This window comes from Phoenix dactylifera, chromosome 3, assembly GCF_051530095.1.
Source record: "Phoenix dactylifera cultivar Ajwa chromosome 3, Ajwa_hap1_PhDact_Kaust_v1.1, whole genome shotgun sequence".
Taxonomy (NCBI): Eukaryota; Viridiplantae; Streptophyta; class Magnoliopsida; order Arecales; family Arecaceae; genus Phoenix; species Phoenix dactylifera.
Genome location: NC_143192.1, coordinates 38,519,934 through 38,537,754, shown reverse-complemented (window position 1 = coordinate 38,537,754; position 17,821 = coordinate 38,519,934). Strand labels below are relative to the sequence as shown.

The window sequence follows — 17,821 nt, the reverse complement described above, 5'->3', positions numbered from 1 at the left end:
CAGTTTGGTTGGTTTCCATAACACCTTTTTTGTCAAAATTAATAGGGTGAAAAATGAATTTTATGAAAAACAAGTCTCCCATTGCTTTTCCTAAAGCTATGTTACAAAGAATTATGTTTTATGGTATATATTTTAGTAAAACTCGCAAGGAACCAGACAACCCCTTAATATTTTGGACAATTTTGTGTTTTTTATTATCTTTCAGATAAAATCTTCACAATTCACATTGTGTATTACCTTTCAATCTTTAGCTTGCTTTTTTTTCCAACCACTAGTCCTATCAAGAGAAGTTCATAGTGAGTCTTAAATCTAACTATTAAACTGTAAGCTCTTGTGAATTTAAATTAACTGATACTTTATTTTTAATAATTAACCAAAGTTATTGCTATTTCTACTTTGGATGCTTTGTCAAGTACTCAAGTTTGTTCCCATTTATTTGGTGGAAGTTATTCTGAATTATCATTCCTGGTACATCTGATGTCCAATATCCTCAACAGTTCTAGATAAGATATTATCACATGAGAGGAATCTCTACAAGTCAAATAACTTAGGGAAACTCTGTTATCCTTTTCTTTTCTCAGGTCTGATCTTTGGACTTTCTAAACTCTTGCTGTTACTCCTGATAACATTATGAACCACCTACTTAAAATACTATTGGTCCTATTCCTCGTTAAAAGTCTTTCCTGTTTCGAATCTTCTTTCCCTTTGCTGCAACACCTTTTTTAAAATATTGAAAAATGTGTGATTTATCTTTAGTTGCGTGGAGTTGAAACTATTGCATTTCTCGAAACATTGCCAAAAGTGAGGAAGCGTCTGTTTGTAAAATTCTTAGGTATTGGATGTCATCCAGGTCCTGTTTTAGATTTTGAATATGATTTTCATCAATACTGAATCTTGATAATTTTTTATTGGTCAATAATTGAATTTCATTTGAATGAGGCTCAAGAGAAGTGTGAAGAATACACAATGAGGAGTCCATCTCTTCGTGCGGGCATCATAGGTGAGGAAGGAGGGATCTGGGGGGTGATTTCACCCTTTACAATATATGATTTTTATAGAATAATTAATATATGATGCTTTGCTCCCTAAATTCTAAATTGTCTTGTTGATCAAATATGGCTTAGGTTTTTGGATAAGATTGCCTGCTTAGTATTGTGGCAACATTTTGTCGTTCCATTCAAGGATGTAAGGTGGCTTTTTTATAATGAACAGCAGGAACTTTGTTATCCAATCATCAACATCCAGTCCCATGTGGTTATGTTCATCTAAATTTACTACAATACCAGAATATCCTAGATCATCCATGCCACTTCCTTTTTAGTGCACATTTCTTTCCCAAATTGGTATGTTTTAACTAGAATTATAGATCTAAGTAGAATCTAGAAAGAACAACGAAGAATCGGTGAAAGAGGAAGGAGATGAATGGTAGGAGGAACTAAAAGAAGAAGAGAAGAAAAATAAAAGGAGTACTACTACTAGTGGTCTTCTTTGTAGGTTAGGTACGTATGGCTTGTCTTTAATTTCTTTGATTTACTTTCTATCTACTGTCTTCGTTATATATATATATATATATATATATATATATATATATATATATAATGAGAGACTTTGGATATATAAGTTTTTATTTTTATTTTGCAGAGAATACTTATAAATTATAACAACTGAAAATGGAGATACATAAATCGCCTTCTTCAAACACCTCTAAGGCTAGGAACTAGCAAGAAAAGGCCTTCAAATTGCATGTTGGGTCCATTCCGAATATGTAATGAATGTCATTAATTGCTGGATACAGCTACTAAATGTGTCGAGTACTTATGTATTCTATTTTGTAAAAATAAAAGGGCTCCATGTGCTTATGGATAGACCTGGGAATAATTCCTCGATACCTCAAGGGATGATAAGCAGGTTTTTTTTCCTCCTTTTCGATGGATGTTGATGTTTCACTAATGGATAGTTAATTTCAGATTCCCATGTTGATGTCATTGTTTGAGATTTATTATGGCCCATGAAGTTGAATGATGACTGAATGATAGAGTTTGTGGATTTTGATCTTATTGTATGAAGTGTAAGCTATTTTTGTGATAACCCTTTATAATCTATGAGTGCTTTATTTATGTACATGTAAATAATTATTTTATATAGTGAGCTTAGCTATATCATATTTTATTTATCTTTTAAATTGCCTGATTAATATGTATATATTGTGCCATATCATATCATATATCCATGCCGTAAAGCTTGGGAGGATTTTCTGAATTGGAATGTCATCAAAAGTATGATAAAAATTTTCTATCTGATGTGTCATTTGTGCTTACTCTTGAAAATGTGTCTTTTCTAAATTCATCATTTTTTATGATTAACATGGGTTTGTTGTTGCCCCCTTCAATAAAATACTGGCTCTACCAGTTGTCCTAGCCTTGGAGAAGTCCTAGGGTTGGATGGCTCATTATAAAATTTTTCATATAGTGAGGTAAACTAGTTCTCACTAAACATATCTTTATTTCACCATGTGCAGCTCAAGGTTTTTTAAGTCGATGTACAGATTTGTATTGGTTACTGGCTGGTACGGGATGACTGCATTGAATTATGTTATGGGTTGTATATGTACTAAGCAAGAATAAGCAGAAGGTGTGAAAACACCTTCAAACTCGTCCTTAGTGGTGTCAAGTGGTGCGTGGTTCATTAGAAGTTGGTTTACAGCAGTTTAAGGTGGTTTAGGTCCATTGATCTAGGGATCAGTCCTAAGGGGGTGCGAGATGCCGGATTCTTGTGACAGTATGAGCCACTGCAGGATGTAACATGGTATTTTAGTCATTAGGATTCATCAATCACTTACTACCTGCAGACTATATTATGTGATAATTTTCCATGGGCAATTCTGATGGTAGATGGTGGACCTACTTAGAAGTTTGTGAATTGCATCTAGACTTGAAACTTTTGCAATGATGTTGATGCACAATTGATTTCAAAAACCAAATTATTTCTATTATTTTTGATACTTAATAAATCATTAGAGATTTCTTCCACGGGCATCCTAAAAGTACAATTTTATTGCTTTCGGGTTTTTTTTAGAGTAGTAAGGTTGTGATAGAATGGGTTTTCAACTTCATGTTAAATTTTCTCTCATCTTATAATATGCCGGAATTTAGATCCGCCAGTAAATAAAGTAGAAGTCCTATTCAGAGAATTATTTACGTCTAAGATAAGGTTTTGTTCTGCTTATTGAATAATAATTTTACATAATTTTGGTTCATATGATTTTTTTATTGGTTAACTAAGTTGAATCCTGTGGCTGAAAGATTGTTAGCAGTTGTTGTTTAATGTCTATCTTGTTGGCCTTGGGTTTCCCTTGAAATATTCCTACTTGCCTAATGCCTATTTCTTTCAGCTAAATGTTTTCTTTTTTCAAAAAAAAAAAACAACAGCATTGGTGGATTCTACAGCACAGATTGGAAATGCAGATGTCGTTGATCGGCAAGAGGAAATCTATCAAGAGGTGACTTATCGCAGCTTTCCTTTCTTGTAATTTCCATTGATATGTTTTTTGTGTTTTATATTATTCATTTGCATAAATCATGGTCTGCCGTACCGGTCCGGCCTGGGACTTGTACCGGATCAGCGTAAAATCCGGTACCGGTAATTTATTGTTGAAGAACCGGTACGGGACCGGTTCGGACCGGTACGGAACCGGTACGGGACCGGTTCGGACCGGTACGGGACCGGTTCGGACCGGTACGGGACCGGTTCGGACCGGTACGCCACCGGTACGGACCGGTACGCCACCGGTACGGACCGGTTTCGTACCGGTCCGGGCCACCACCGGTACGCCGACCGGTACCGGTACGGCGGACCTTGGCATAAATGAAAATTCATTGCAGTGCTAGACAGACCTAAGTTGTTCTTTCAAAAGAATAGAGATGCCCCATGAAGTTTAATCTGTTGGTTAATTTAAAAATTAAATTAGCATAAGAAAGAAACTTAGAGATTTCACCTCTGCATTCTATTAGTTTTGATGGTTTTCCTCAATTGCAGATAATGTCCTGGAAGAAGTACTCTACAGAGCTCAATGAATTCAATGGAAGGATTACTCTGAAGATTGCGCAGTTTCATGTATTATATCTGTTGACCCATAAAGCTTTAGATTTTCCTACAAGTTAAATAGAAGAAATGTTTGAAAATCTAGTTTTTTTCTGCTAATCAATCTTGTCTTCCCCCTTTCCCCCCTTATTTCTACAGCACGAAGGTGTCAATGCGGCGGCAACAAAACAATCAAAACAGTTTGAAAAAGCAAAATCGTGCCAGTCTGCATCACGGCTCATATTAAATCTTTTACATACATCTAAGAGCAACATCAATTCTGATGTGATGAGGAAGTTTCCTTTGCTTCAGAATTTTATGAGCAATTTCATAAATTCAAGAAAGAATAGGAGTGTTCCTTCTCAGCCTCAGGGACATTCTCAATCCATGCCACAGCATCTACCATCTCAAGTTTCTCAGCTGCAGCAGCATGATAATCATGTAAACGAGGTGCAACGGATAAACTTGCCGTGCTCGGTAGCATCAATGCAGTCAGCTGCTGCACCAAGCATGCAGCTTGGATCCATGCCTTTATCAACGGCTGTTAATGTTCCAACAACACAGCAGAACATGGCAAATACACTGCAGCCAACTCCTAGCTTGGATCCAACGAAGCAAGGATCTTTGGACTCCATGAAACAGGGAACTGTGGGCTTGGTGCAACAGGATGATGTTGGATCCTTGCAGACTACCATCAGTGCATCTCAACAGCTACATCAAGTGACACAGTTGCCGCTGCACCAGATGCCACAGCATCAAAAAAATGATGTAAATGAGTTGAAGGGGAGACAAAGCTCTGGCATCAAATCAGGATTATATCAACAACATTACCCTTCAGGTCAGCACCATAATTATTCTCATCAACAACTTAAGGCAGGTGTCTCTTTTCCAATTTCTTCTCCTCAAAACCTTCAACCTACTTCACCTCAAGTTTCTCAGCATTCATCGCCTCAAAAAATTGATCAGAACATTCTATTGTCATCTCTTCCAAAAGAGCAAACACCTTCGCAGTCTGCAAACTCAACCTTTATTTCGTCTCCTTATGCTCCCACAACTCCCTCTCCAGTACCTGGAGATCCTGAGAAACATTTTAGCATTTCATCATTATCAAATGCTGTAATTATTGGACATCAACAAGCATTTTCTTCCCCTCAAAGTCATCCTATTACTATCTCTACACCTGGGATTTCAGCCTCACAATTGCTTGAAGAATTTTCGAGTCCAGATGGGTGTGAGGCGAATGTTGTATTTACAACTCTGGGCAAATCAAATGCCAAAGAACAGCCTATAAATCGCTTAATCAAAGCGGTCAGTCAACTTTTCTAAAGCGCTTTTATATATTGGTCTTTATATGATTTTGTGAAAACTTGGTAATTAATCAAGAAAAGTTATTAGACCATTTTCTTTGTTCAATTATTTGCATTCATGGATCTGAAATATTGATTCTCAACATCTGCAATATAGCTAAAACATTGTAAGTGTTTATTGATGAGGATTTTGCTGCATTTCACATTGTAAAGCTAGATTTTTGTAGTCATTATGAATGTTACTTACATGTTATATTAACTTTTAATCATTATGAAGTTACAGGCTACATTGAATATGGGACATGTTTTTTTGATATCATTTAATAAAAAATTTCATTCAGACATCCATGTATCTGAAGTTATTAAAATTTTAAACTTGTATTTTATTTGCAAAAGCCATGTTTTTACAAGGTTATTTAGTGATTGATGTCGCCATTTCCCATACGCATTCTTGTGCCTCTTGAAGCTCCTATTAGTTCCATGGAATCGCTGATTGAATAGATTGATGATCTTGTGTGGAGCTGTCAAAGTGTAAGCCCCAGTCAAAGTGATCTCAATCTTCAATCATCAATCCAACATCTTATCATGATTGGGGGTCCTGCAAGAGAATTACAGTCTCTCTTTGAAAAAAAGAAATCATATCAGTTGAGGTCAAAAGGAATTTCCTTAATTCCAGAAATTTTGTGTTTTTTTACAATCACCTCATCAGTTCAAACCCGATTTTTAAATATTTCATAATTTTTACTCTTTTCTCACATTCTTCCGTTTTTTCTCTTCCTTTTTCTTCTTCTTGATTCTTTTCCTTAAAATTTTAGAAATTACTTTTTTATAAACTAAGAAACAGCTTCCAGTTCTGCTTGAACTAGTGTGAGCTAGTTCAACAAGCGGTTGACCTGTTATGGTTGGTATTTGGTAACCTGGTCTTTTCCATGAACTGGATGTACACTGGTAGAGGCCAAAATTTACTGGTTAGGGTGAATTTATTAAATATTGGGCTGTCCAGAATCTGATTCCAACCATTTTCTAATTCATGATTTGATTAAGTAAATAATAGATTTGCTTTCAACTATAGCATAATCTGATGAGAAGGTTTTCCGGTGCATGTCCTTTTCTTTTTTCTTTTCTTCAATTGTTAGATTTTATGCTCTTTTTTTACAACCTACTAATGCTTAAAAGTGCTATCTAAACATTCGAATGGCTGTCTAGAATCTCTAGATGCTTGGATGGGTGTTTCATCCATCAAATGGTTATTTTAATAAATTCTTGAATTGACTATATTTGGAGGCCGGTCTATATGTCTGCCTGGGACATCCAAGGACTGGATGTTAAACATTTTTAGTGGAGAAAGAGCATTATATGTGCACAAGATAAAATCATGTTGGTCAACAATTTCAAGCATTTGCAAAATAATGTAGGGCTCTTTAATTTATCGAGGCTCTTATGTATCTTGTTGTCCAGCCTTTTGGCATGCTACAGCTGCAGGAAGTGAAAAAGTTATTTTTTTTATTTAGGGCTATTTACTTTCTTCGAAATTCTGGTCCAGAGACTGTCTTGTTGCTGCACTTGTATCAATATTTAAACAGCTTGCTTAAAGGTATGCCTCATGTGTTGTAAATATTTTCTATATAAAAATATAACGTATTGGTAGGCGCCGGTACCGGTCCGAACCAGTATCGAACCGGTACCACTGGTTTAGCTTAATTCACGCATCCAAAATATTTGGAAGATACATGCCAGTACGGTTGGCCGGTACCAATTTTTAACACCGAACCAGACCGGTCAGAGCCGGTACTGGTTCGGTATGGGCTGAACCGGCTGGTACAGGCCGGTTCAGCATTCCTTGCTTGGTACCAATTGTATAGATAAGAAGTTAGCTACTAATATGTTAGCATGCATATGCAGTATGTTTTCCAAGTTTTAAGAAGTATGAAAACTTTATTGTTTTTGCTACTCTTTCAGGTACAATCCTTATCACCAAAGAAGCTGAGCTCCTCTGTTAATGATATTCGCTCTGTTATCAGCATGATTGATGGAATAGCAGGCTCAGCACCTGGAAATGGTTCCAGAGCTGCTCTTGGTGAAGATTTAGTTGCCTCAACAAAGTTCCATTTGGAAGCTCAGGAACTCATGTCACAGGATGGAAATAATATGACAAAAAAATTGAAGCGTGATATAACTGCCAGGCTCTTGAATGTTATGCCATCAGCTGGCAGCATGAGTGATAGTTTCCAACAATCTGAACTTGAATCAACTTCAACATCCAATTTCAAGAGACAAAAAGTTGAGGTATGGTATAATCCAATTCGTTTTCTTGTGTAGCATCACTAAATGTTTTCTATTATTAATGTATGTAAGTCTGCAGTGTTCAGCTTTTATGTCTAAATTATAAATTCTTGTGTACAATTAAGCCGTTTTCCCCTAGGATAAAGGTCAATTATGCTTCAGAGTGGTGGTTTTTGTTAGCTTGGACTTATTATACAGAATAAGGAGAGATAGATGAAGATATATGTAATAGAACTAGAGCTAGTTGGATGAAGCGTAGAGGTGCCTTTGGGGTTTTATGTGATAAATAAGGTATTGCTGATAATCTATAGAACGACTCGGGGGTTTCATGAATTTACCTAAATAATAGGCAAGCAAAAAAGAACCAACGAAAAGAGGTGGGTGTAGCAGAAATGAGAATTTTGACATGGATTTATGTTTTTTTATTGAAAAAAGAAAGATCGAGGGTGAAATTCCATTGGAGTTGCTGAAATTATGGAAATGATGGGAGAATCATCAAATTCGGTATGAGCAATATTCAGTGAGGACCTAATGGGGTACCAGCAAAGATAGGTTCTAATATGTTTTAAAAGATGTAGAAGCATAGAAGAGAAGACATAAGGTCACGTAGATGGTGATTGTGAAGAAGGATTTGGAAAAGCTTGAACTAATACTATGGATGGCCCTGGAAAAGTAAAAACTATGTCAAAACTGTTTGAGCTAATTACAATCCATAAAGCCAATGCCATATATTGTGACAAAGCTGGATGATTATTGTTAATGTTTGAGTAAAACAACCCTTACTAAAGAAATTTTCCATTTTTGACAAATTAAAACAACATTTATTTCTTGGATATCAATTAGATAATGATTGAACTGTTCCAGAAATAATTTATGATAGATCAGGCTTAATCAAGATAATAAGGTGGGCTTGTAACAAATAGTCCAGAAACTGCCATATGAGGTTTAATTTTTTGAATAGTACATTTCCAAACAACATAATCAAATCCTCTAAAGATGTAATTCTGTGGAGATGACCTTATGTTAAGCACAAAATTACAGCTTCGAAAGAAAATGCAGATTTTTTTAAAATTATTTTTAGTACATTGACAGATGCATTATGTAGTTGGTTTCCAGAGGTGAGGCATGTCTATGTGAACTGATATTTTATTATTGTATACTCGTTCTTTTCTTTTCTCATTATTAAATTGCAATGGAAATATATTAGACGAGCATCTGGAACTAGTTCCAAGGCTTAAGATGATGTAAATTAAAATTACATGTGCACATAAATTTTTATAAGCCTTGAAAGAACAGTTGCACATTGTCTATCATCTAATATCATCATGCTACTTAGTTTTTGGTATTCTTACTGTCTATTAAGATCTCCTCGATGCAGGTCAACCATGCTCTACTGGAAGAGATCAACGAGATAAATCAAAAATTGATTGGTATGGTGATAACTGCAAGTGAAGATGCTGATATGGTTGCTGCTGCAGCTGGGGGAGAAGGGACAGTTATCAAATGTTGTTTTAATGCTGTGTTTCTTTGTCCGAACTTGAAATCACAGTTCGCTTCAGATCAGATGGTGAGCCCTAAATAGCCAAAAGGCAGAGGTACATATATGAACTCCTCATTGATCTATCTAGTATTGATTCAACATTTTGTTTATGCAGTCTCCAATTGTGCCTCTGAGGATTCTCATTCCTACCAATTATCCAAAATCATCCCCCATACTTCTAGACATGTTACCAAGCGAACTGAGGTGAGATGAAATTGTTGTGATTTTCATGCTTAGGGGGTTTGAGTTCACCACTCCCTTCTATATCTGACCTGCAATTTTTCTTATTCAATCATGTGTTCCTATAGCAAGGAGTTCGGAGATCTTTCTGTCAAGGCATGGTCAAGGTTCAGAATGTCCCTCCGTGACCTTCCACAGCCCCTTTTGCTTAGAGAAATCGTAAAGACATGGGATGCCTGTGCACACAAAGTTATTGATGAGTACGCTCAGCAAACCGGAGGCGGTAGCTTCAGCTCTAGGTTTGGTGCTTGGGAGAATTGTGTCAGTTCGTGACCGTGCTGCCGTCAACAACATGGATTTCTGAGGTCTTATGGGTATTTAGCCATAATTAACTAATCATCATGATGGCCATTTTTATGAAGGATGCCTGTTGAAGACCATAAAAATTTGAACAAGGGAGTTAGCAAACAAACAGCTGGGGACAACAATTTCTTCTGAATTTTTGCTAATTGTAATTCATTTGTCATAGGTCCCATATATATATTTTTTCTTGTGTTATTTAGAAAGCAACAACCTGGCATTCTTGGGGTTTCATATGCAGATTCAACAGCTGCATTAGTGCACTCGAGATGGAATCAATGTCTTATATTGTGTGACATAGACTGTTTAGTCTTCTTGTTATGCCATATTGATTATACAATATACTGGTTCAAACCTGGTTTCAGACAATTTCTTTTTTACATTAAAAAATGAAAGTGTACATAATAGAATTTGATTTTCTGTATATCATGGAGTATAACTCCCCTGCAATCAATTTTAGCCTGAGGCTTCCATATGTGGTGCACCTGTCGGCTTGACTGTTTAATGAAGTAACAAACATGTGGTACGAATGAGTTTGGCAACTAAGGTGGCTGAAGAAATGAGTTGTCCATCATCTTTCTCATACGCGTCATATATGTCTGCTTAAAACCCTGTTATATATGATTCTTGAGTTTTGATGTCTGAAAAGTTGAATGTGCTATATGGAACCTATTTTTCTCTGCGATGCTTGAGAAAATCTTGGGCCTCACGAATCATAAAGGGTGACTTCAGAAAGATTTAGTTTGCTTTGTCCTACTTGTATAAAGATTTACTTTGTTTTTAAGCTCCTGACTTTACAGGCATTGCATAAGCCTTCCATCCTATTTTTTCAAGATGATTCTGTAACTCTGATCCAAATTATGTGTTATGTAGGTTCATTCATAATTTATGGCATGATAAAACTGAAGACAATATTGATAACATAGAAATCTGTCTGATAACAATGCATCTAGCTGGTTTATGAAATTCATAGTCAATTTGTTTACTAAATTTTCACTTTGTTCTCACGCAACCATAATCATAATCAGTCAAACCTTCTTTCAATTATTTGAAAGCTTTACGAATTCTCATTCAGCAAGCAATTCTATTTGGACCTCTCAAATTATTTGAAAAGGTTAGTTACATTTCAAGCTTTACCATTTTGGTTATCTACCTTCCATCCATTTTATAACAAGCTATTCTTACGCTGAATAATCTGCTATTGCAGTCATTATCTTTTTCTTTGTTATAATGCATATAATATAACAAAGGGGGCCCAAACCTGTTACAGGCTGCTGTAAGATTACAAATCATCTTAAACCTTCTAACAAGAATAGATTGCTTACAATTTGCTACAATTTTTGACTTTTAGTCTTTAGATACAAATTAAAAAATTTTATTTTAAAATAATATATCTAAAAGATGACTCTTATAACAATCCATTGTACGGTATGATTGTTATTTCTATTTTGATTCTAAATTACAATTTTCTCTTTAAAAGAGTTTGTGCACCTACATAAATAATAATAATAATAATAATAATAATGTTACATCGGATATCCTAATGTTTGTTATTTAACAATAAAAATTTGGAACCACACGCTAACAACAGGGGAAGTAAAAGGATGATGACGATTATAATGTTATAATGGCCTGCTATAAGTCTACATGTTGGTCATAGAGCCAATATTTCGCTATCTGTATTACATATAAACTCTAGGGTATCCTTTCCTTATCAAGCCATCTTCCCCTTAGCCGGCTTCCTCTCCATCCTTTCATCTGCGACAATTGGTATCAGAGTCAGCAAAGGCTACGTATTATAACCTGCTGTTATTTCTATTTTTATTCTAAATAAAACAATTTTTTGTACAATTTTCTCTCTAAAAGGGTTTGCGCACCAGGAAAAACAAACGCTGTAACGGCTGTTATAACACTCGTATTTTAATATAAAAAATTGAAATCACCCTTTTGTAATCGGGCAAATAACGGCTCAGATTACCGATATAACAGTCGGCGGCAATGGAGGCCGTTATATTGGAATAACGCCGTTATCGGAACCTTAGCCCCTACCCAATCTCCTCTCCCTCTCTCCCGATGTTCTCCCCTTCCCCCTCGGCCGCCGTCCGGTCCCTCTCCGGCCTCCTCCGTCTCGCCGCCGGCGCCGGCGCCCTCCGGCTTGCCCAGCGAGCCCACGCCCGCGCCTTCCCCATTGGCCTCCACCGCCACCCCGTCCTCTCGTCCGCTCTCATCTCCGCCTACTCCCGCCTCGGCTTCCGCTCCCTCTCTCGCCTCGTCTTCGACTCCGCCGCGGCCACCGGCGCCCCGTCCAACATCTTCCTCAGGAACGCCCTCCTCGCCGCCTACTCCCGCGCCGGCCTCTTCATCGAGCCCCTCGCCATCTTCCGCCGCATGCGCACTCACCAATCTCCTGATCATTTCACCCTCGCCATCCTGGCCAAGGCCTCCGCCGAGCTTGTCGACTCCGGCACCGGCAGAGGCATCCATTCCCTCGCTATCTGCCTCGTGTTCGGGTCCGACACCGTGATAGCTGAATCAAGCTGTGGATTTTATAAATTCAATGCCAGTTGCACCCTCTTTATCTAGTGTTTGGGGAGCTCTTTTTGGTGCTTCTGTGATTCATAAAAACCAGGAAATGCAAGATCTGGCTTCCAGGTTCCTTCTTCAGTCAGAACCAGAGAATCCATCAAATTATGTATCTCTATCAAATTTGCATGCCCCTTCTGGAAGATGGGATTGATGAATGGCGTGAAACATGCTACTGTGCTACTAGAATTGTTAGAATTATGTAGTTTTATACATTATTTTTAATTTTAGCAAATTATTTCTGATTTTGATTTGGAAGTATATGATTGAAATATTTATCAGATAGCAGCATATAGAACTAATAATAGGACCAAGCGAAGCCTATTAGCATATTCTTAAGGTAAATGGCTTAGATCGAGGCCCAGCTTGTGGATTAGAAACTTTTTAATTTGGTCCAGATAAGAATTCAATGGGGAGGTTGAGCTCGGGTACTTTGATTCTTAATAATTAAAAACAATACATCTAATGCAACTGGTTGAGATGGCCGAGTTGGTCTGAGGCGCCAGATTAAGGTTCTGGGTCGAAAGGGCGTGGGTTCAAATCCCACTCTCAACATAACGTTTTTTAATGAAGCAAATTACTAAAAACATTTCTCCTCCCATCCATTTTGACAAAAAACAATTTGCTAAAATTATTTTTGAATCCTACTCTCAATATATATTGTTTTAATCTTTTTGGTAAAACAAATTACTAAAAAACACCATCATCCATTTTATCTAAGTAAACAAATATTTGTCACATATTTAGAATATACATATATTATTATTATTAAGAATATATATATGTATAGACACACATACTTACATATATACATACTTGCATTTATAAATATACATAAATATATACATAATTATGTATGTATAGTATTTGGTAAACATGTATGGGGCATTTTAAATGTGTATATTATCCATCTTGTATTTAGATCCAAGGTTAAACTTATCCAAAAAGTTCTAATTGTGCATCCTTATGTGCAAGAATAGTCCAATCTTTGTCTTTTAAAAATCAATAATTAAGAAAAGTCAAATATTTTTTGTGCAATATTATCCATCTTGTATTTAGATCCAAGGTTAAACTTATCCAAGAAGTTCTAATGTGTCGGCCGTTATGAGAAAGAAAAATCTATTTTTTTTTCTTTACAAATCAATAATTAAGTGGTTTTTTATGCAAAATTTACTTTCACCTTTTTAGTATTTTCGTTGCAAAGTTTCATAAGAGCAATAGAACATGTGTAGGAGTCCAACTATCGTCATTCATAAGTTGGATCGTGTTAAAGCATATGACAGTTTGATTCACAGATTTATATTAAAAATATTTTTTATACTATAGGGGGCCACAAAGGGGTTAGTTTCAGAATGAGCCAGCCTTTTTTTTTTTGACCCAAATTAGACTTGAGTGATACATGAGCTAAGACGAGTCAGGATTGGATTAGAAATTATAAAATCTAGAACTGACCTAGTTTTCAAATGAAGTTCAATTTTTGACCCCAATCCGATTAAGAATTTGTAGTCTACTCAGGTTGCATTCAGGTCATGGATAGATCCGGCCAATTTGTGGTCATAATCTTGTAGCAGCTCAACAATCTGCTTGTTATTAATTATCAGAAAAACACAAAGGGAAAAAAAGAAAAAGATAAAACAAAAAAACTTGTTCAGCAAATAATGAAAGATGGATTTATGTTGTACTTATCATTGATCAAGCCCACCTAGGACGGTTATTATTTTCATTTTTTGTCCAATCGGAAGGTTTTGTGTTTATTTTTATTTTTTATTTTTTGGATAGAGGGAAAGCTTGCTGTTGCTTTTATTCCCACAGACAAGATGGTATCAGATTTCTTTAAACTGTTTGCTCCATTAGTCGGATTTATCAAACAACATCCTGTATTTTTAGGTATTATTTTGGTTGCAAAGTTTCCATCTCGGCTCGAATTTGTATCGTACCATTTATCCCTGTTCATTAGTCTGTTGGAGTTAAGACATGGATCATTTTAAATCATAGTCAGGGGGTCAGATGAAGCAGTCTAATTGCCTCTAAATTGATTTACAAATTTATGAATTATATTTATTTACATATTGCAGCAGTTTAACATTCAGAGTATTTGGCAAAATAATAAATATCAAATTTTTGTACCCACCCTTAGTTCGACCCCATCTAGCATGGTGTTGACCCCCTAATGGATTTTGATGAATACAAAACACTAGAGTATAATTCCATTTATCTTAACAATTTATTTGAGAATTTCAGGTGATTAATTATTAATATTGTTAAGAAATGTCTAGGCAAGTTTCCATAATTTTTAAGGATTTATTGAAGAATTTTTGAGTTGAAGAAAATAGATCAGGGACAGCCGAGACGTCTCCGGTTAGTCCCAGAGATGTCTCTGGCACAAACAGGAAGAACTGGCACGTTTGGAGACGTCCCCGGCACCTGGCGAGGCGTCTCGCATCGCAGGGTCGGAGTCGACTCTCTCAGAGGCGGAGTCGACTCTCTCAGAGGCGGCAGAAAGGCCGATTTCAAGGGATGCGCCCGAGTCGTCTCCACAGGACGCGGAGTCGTCCCCGCAAGTAAAAAGCAGAGTTCCCGAGTCGTCCCTAGAGAGTGCGGAGTCGACTCTCTCAGGGTATTCTAGAGGATATCTTTTTCCGTGATAAGGCAGCGGAGACGTCCCCTGAAAAAGCGGAGTCGACTCTCTCAGAGAATTTCAGAAGACTTGTTTTTCGAAGATAAAACAGCGGAGTCGTCCCCAAGGCAGCGGAGTCGTCCCCATGCAAAAAGCGCAAACAGCCCGAGACGTCCCCGTAAAGCGCCGAGTCGACCCCAAACAACGTCAAAAGAAAAATCTTATAGGCGAGACGTCTCGCGTTGAAGCGGAGACGTCTCCGGAGCACCTGGGATGCGACTGACACCTTTTTGCAGGTTTGTTTGAATTTCAAACATTTCTTTCTTTGTGTCTAACGGCTATATTTGCTTTTTGGGCTATAAAAGGGAGCTCTTAAGTGCCTTCCAACAACTTCTCACCAACCCAACACAAGATCATTCAAGAGAGAAGCAAGAGAGAGAGGTTCAAGGGAGTTAGTGCATTCAAGTGAAGAAATCAAGTACTTTCAAGTTTTCCAACTGATTTCGTGCTCAACTACTCTCTCCCGCTCGGCATTCAAAGCTCACATTCAAGCCAACGCGATCCACATCGGAAGAATCACCATTACCCACGCTTCCAACGGCAAAAGGGTTCTTCCGGGTTTTTCATTATTTCTCATTGTCATATTTGCTTATTAAGAGCTTTCAAATCCTTGGTAAAACCTTTGGTTATTGTACTTGTTCCAGTCAAGGGACTTGGAACAAGGGAAAGGCGTCCCAAGCCTAGGTGAAATTGGGGGTTATAGGGTTCGTTGTTAGCCCGGTGTAAAACAACGAGTTTGGTAGTGAACTCGCAAAACTACCGGACTGTAATCTTGGATTATAGTGGAAATTCCCAAAGGTGCTTTGGGGAGTGGATGTAGGAGCAGTGGAAGCTCCGAACCACTATAAAACCCTGTGTTTGCGATTGATTGTTCTCATACCTCTATCTTTACTTTATTTCATACATTTGTGTATTTTATTTTTAATTAGACAAAAAGTATTAAAACACCCAATTCACCCCCCTCTTGGGTGACCATCTCTGGGCAACAAGTGGTATCAGAGCAGGTGCTCTGTGTATTTCTTGAAGACCTAACCGTCTTAGCCAAAGATCTAGATGGCAACACCCTTCAACAATGTTCCTGCTGAGGGGCAGGCAACCAATAGACCTCCACTCTTCAATGGGACAAATTATACCTATTGGAAGACTAGAATGAGAATTTTTATTCAAGCACAAGATTATGCCTTGTGGAGGGTTATAATCAAGGGACCACACGAACCATCTCACATGGTAAATGGCATTCAAGTTTCCAAACCTGAGGATGATTGGGATGAGAATGATAGTAGGATGGTTCAACTCAATTCTAGAGCCATGAACTCATTATTTTGTGCTCTAGATGTAAATGAGTTCAATAGAGTCTCCACCTGTAGTTCCGCCAAGGAAATATGGGATAGGCTTGAAGTTACCCACGAGGGTACAAATCAAGTCAAAGAATCTAAAGTGAACATTCTAGTTCACAAATATGAGTTGTTTAAAATGGAACCCAATGAAACCATCACATGCATGTTCACATGCTTCACCGATATAATAAATGGTTTAAAGAATTTGGGTAAATCTTATACTAACCCAGAACTTGTGAGTAAAATTCTCAGATCTTTGCCGAAAGCTTGGGAAGCGAAGGTCACGGCGATTGTAGAAGCTAAAGACCTCAACACATTGGTACTCGAACAACTATTGGGCTCATTGATGACGCATGAGCTCACAATGAAGCAACATGAAGAAGATGTGCCAAAGAAGAAGACAATCGCACTCAAGGCCACTTCGAGTGTGTGTGAAGAAGAAAGTAGTGAGAGTGAAGAAGAAAGCGAAGATGAGGACTTGGGTTTAATAGTAAGGAAGTTTAAGAAATTCATGAGAAGAAAGAAACCCTTCCCAAGAAAGAAGTTCGGAGGGAGAAATGATTGGGAAAAGGAAAAAGAAAAGGAAAGAGACCCAATCATTTGTTATGATTGCAAGAGACCGGGACACATCCGTTCCGAATGCCCTCAACAGAAGAAGCACTTTGGAAAGAAGAAGAAGAAGGCATTGAAAGCAACATGGGATGATAGTGACACATCATCCTCCGAGGAAGAGAAGGAAGAGACCGCCAATTTGTGCTTCATGGCATTCGAAGACGATGAGGTAAGTCATAGCTCAACTACAAATTTTACTTTAGAAGAATTATATGAAGCTTTTCAAGAACTCATGAGTGATTGTAGTATGTTAGGAGCAAAGAATAAAGAATTAAAAGCCTCCAATCAAAAACTAAAGGATGATATTGAAAACCTATTGATTGAGAAGGAGAGCTTTAAAAAAAGTTAATACCATTGACCTAGAAAATAAAAATTCAAAACTTAGCATTGAAAATGAAACGGCAAAAACACAAATTAAGGAATTAAATCTAAAAGTTAAATTCCTACTCAATAGTAATACCTTACTTGCGCAAAATGTTGAACTCCTTAAAAAGGATAAGGAAGAATTAGTTAAAGAAAATTTGGATCTCAAGAATGAGGTACATAAGTACAAACCAATTGTTGAAAAATTTACACATAGCTCTGAAAAGTTAAATCTTATTCTATCCAATCAAAGAGCTGTTTTTAATAAAGCCGGTCTAGGATATAAAACTAGCAAACAACAAAAGTATTTAAAGAATTTCTTTGTGAAAGCAAAAGATGTCAAATCTGAAAAACCTACATGCTTTCATTGTGGAAAAAGTGGACATAAAGCCTATTCTTGCATTCAAAGAAAGATTCAAACTAACAAGAATACATTTGTAAGGGGTAAAACAACAACTAAAGTATGGGTGCCTAAGGGAACCAACTACACTAACCAGGA

At 37.0% G+C, this 17,821-nt stretch overlaps 1 protein-coding gene and 1 non-coding gene across 8 annotated transcripts in view; both read left to right on the top strand.

The window, feature by feature from the left end:
* Positions 1-17,821, top strand: part of LOC120109906 (mediator of RNA polymerase II transcription subunit 15a-like) — a 117,794-nt gene that overhangs the window by 28,573 nt on the left and 71,400 nt on the right. For 6 of the 7 annotated variants that reach the window (XR_015976304.2, XM_088718306.2, XM_088718305.2 and 3 more), the window contains 4 exons: positions 3,429-3,499; positions 4,036-4,113; positions 4,240-5,388; positions 7,347-7,673. Coding sequence is in view for 6 of the 7 variants with exons in the window: in XM_088718306.2 (XP_088574432.2) it covers positions 3,429-3,499; positions 4,036-4,113; positions 4,240-5,388; positions 7,347-7,673 (1,625 nt within the window). In the remaining variant the exon portion in view is untranslated. Of the gene's footprint in view, positions 1-3,428; positions 3,500-4,035; positions 4,114-4,239; positions 5,389-7,346; positions 7,674-9,048; positions 9,238-9,325; positions 9,415-9,518; positions 10,636-17,821 lie in introns of those variants that run through there. The other variant, XM_088718309.2, reaches the window with a different exon arrangement.
* TRNAL-AAG (transfer RNA leucine (anticodon AAG)) lies at positions 12,808-12,888 on the top strand. The gene has a single exon. It is a non-coding gene; the product is annotated as a tRNA-Leu (tRNA).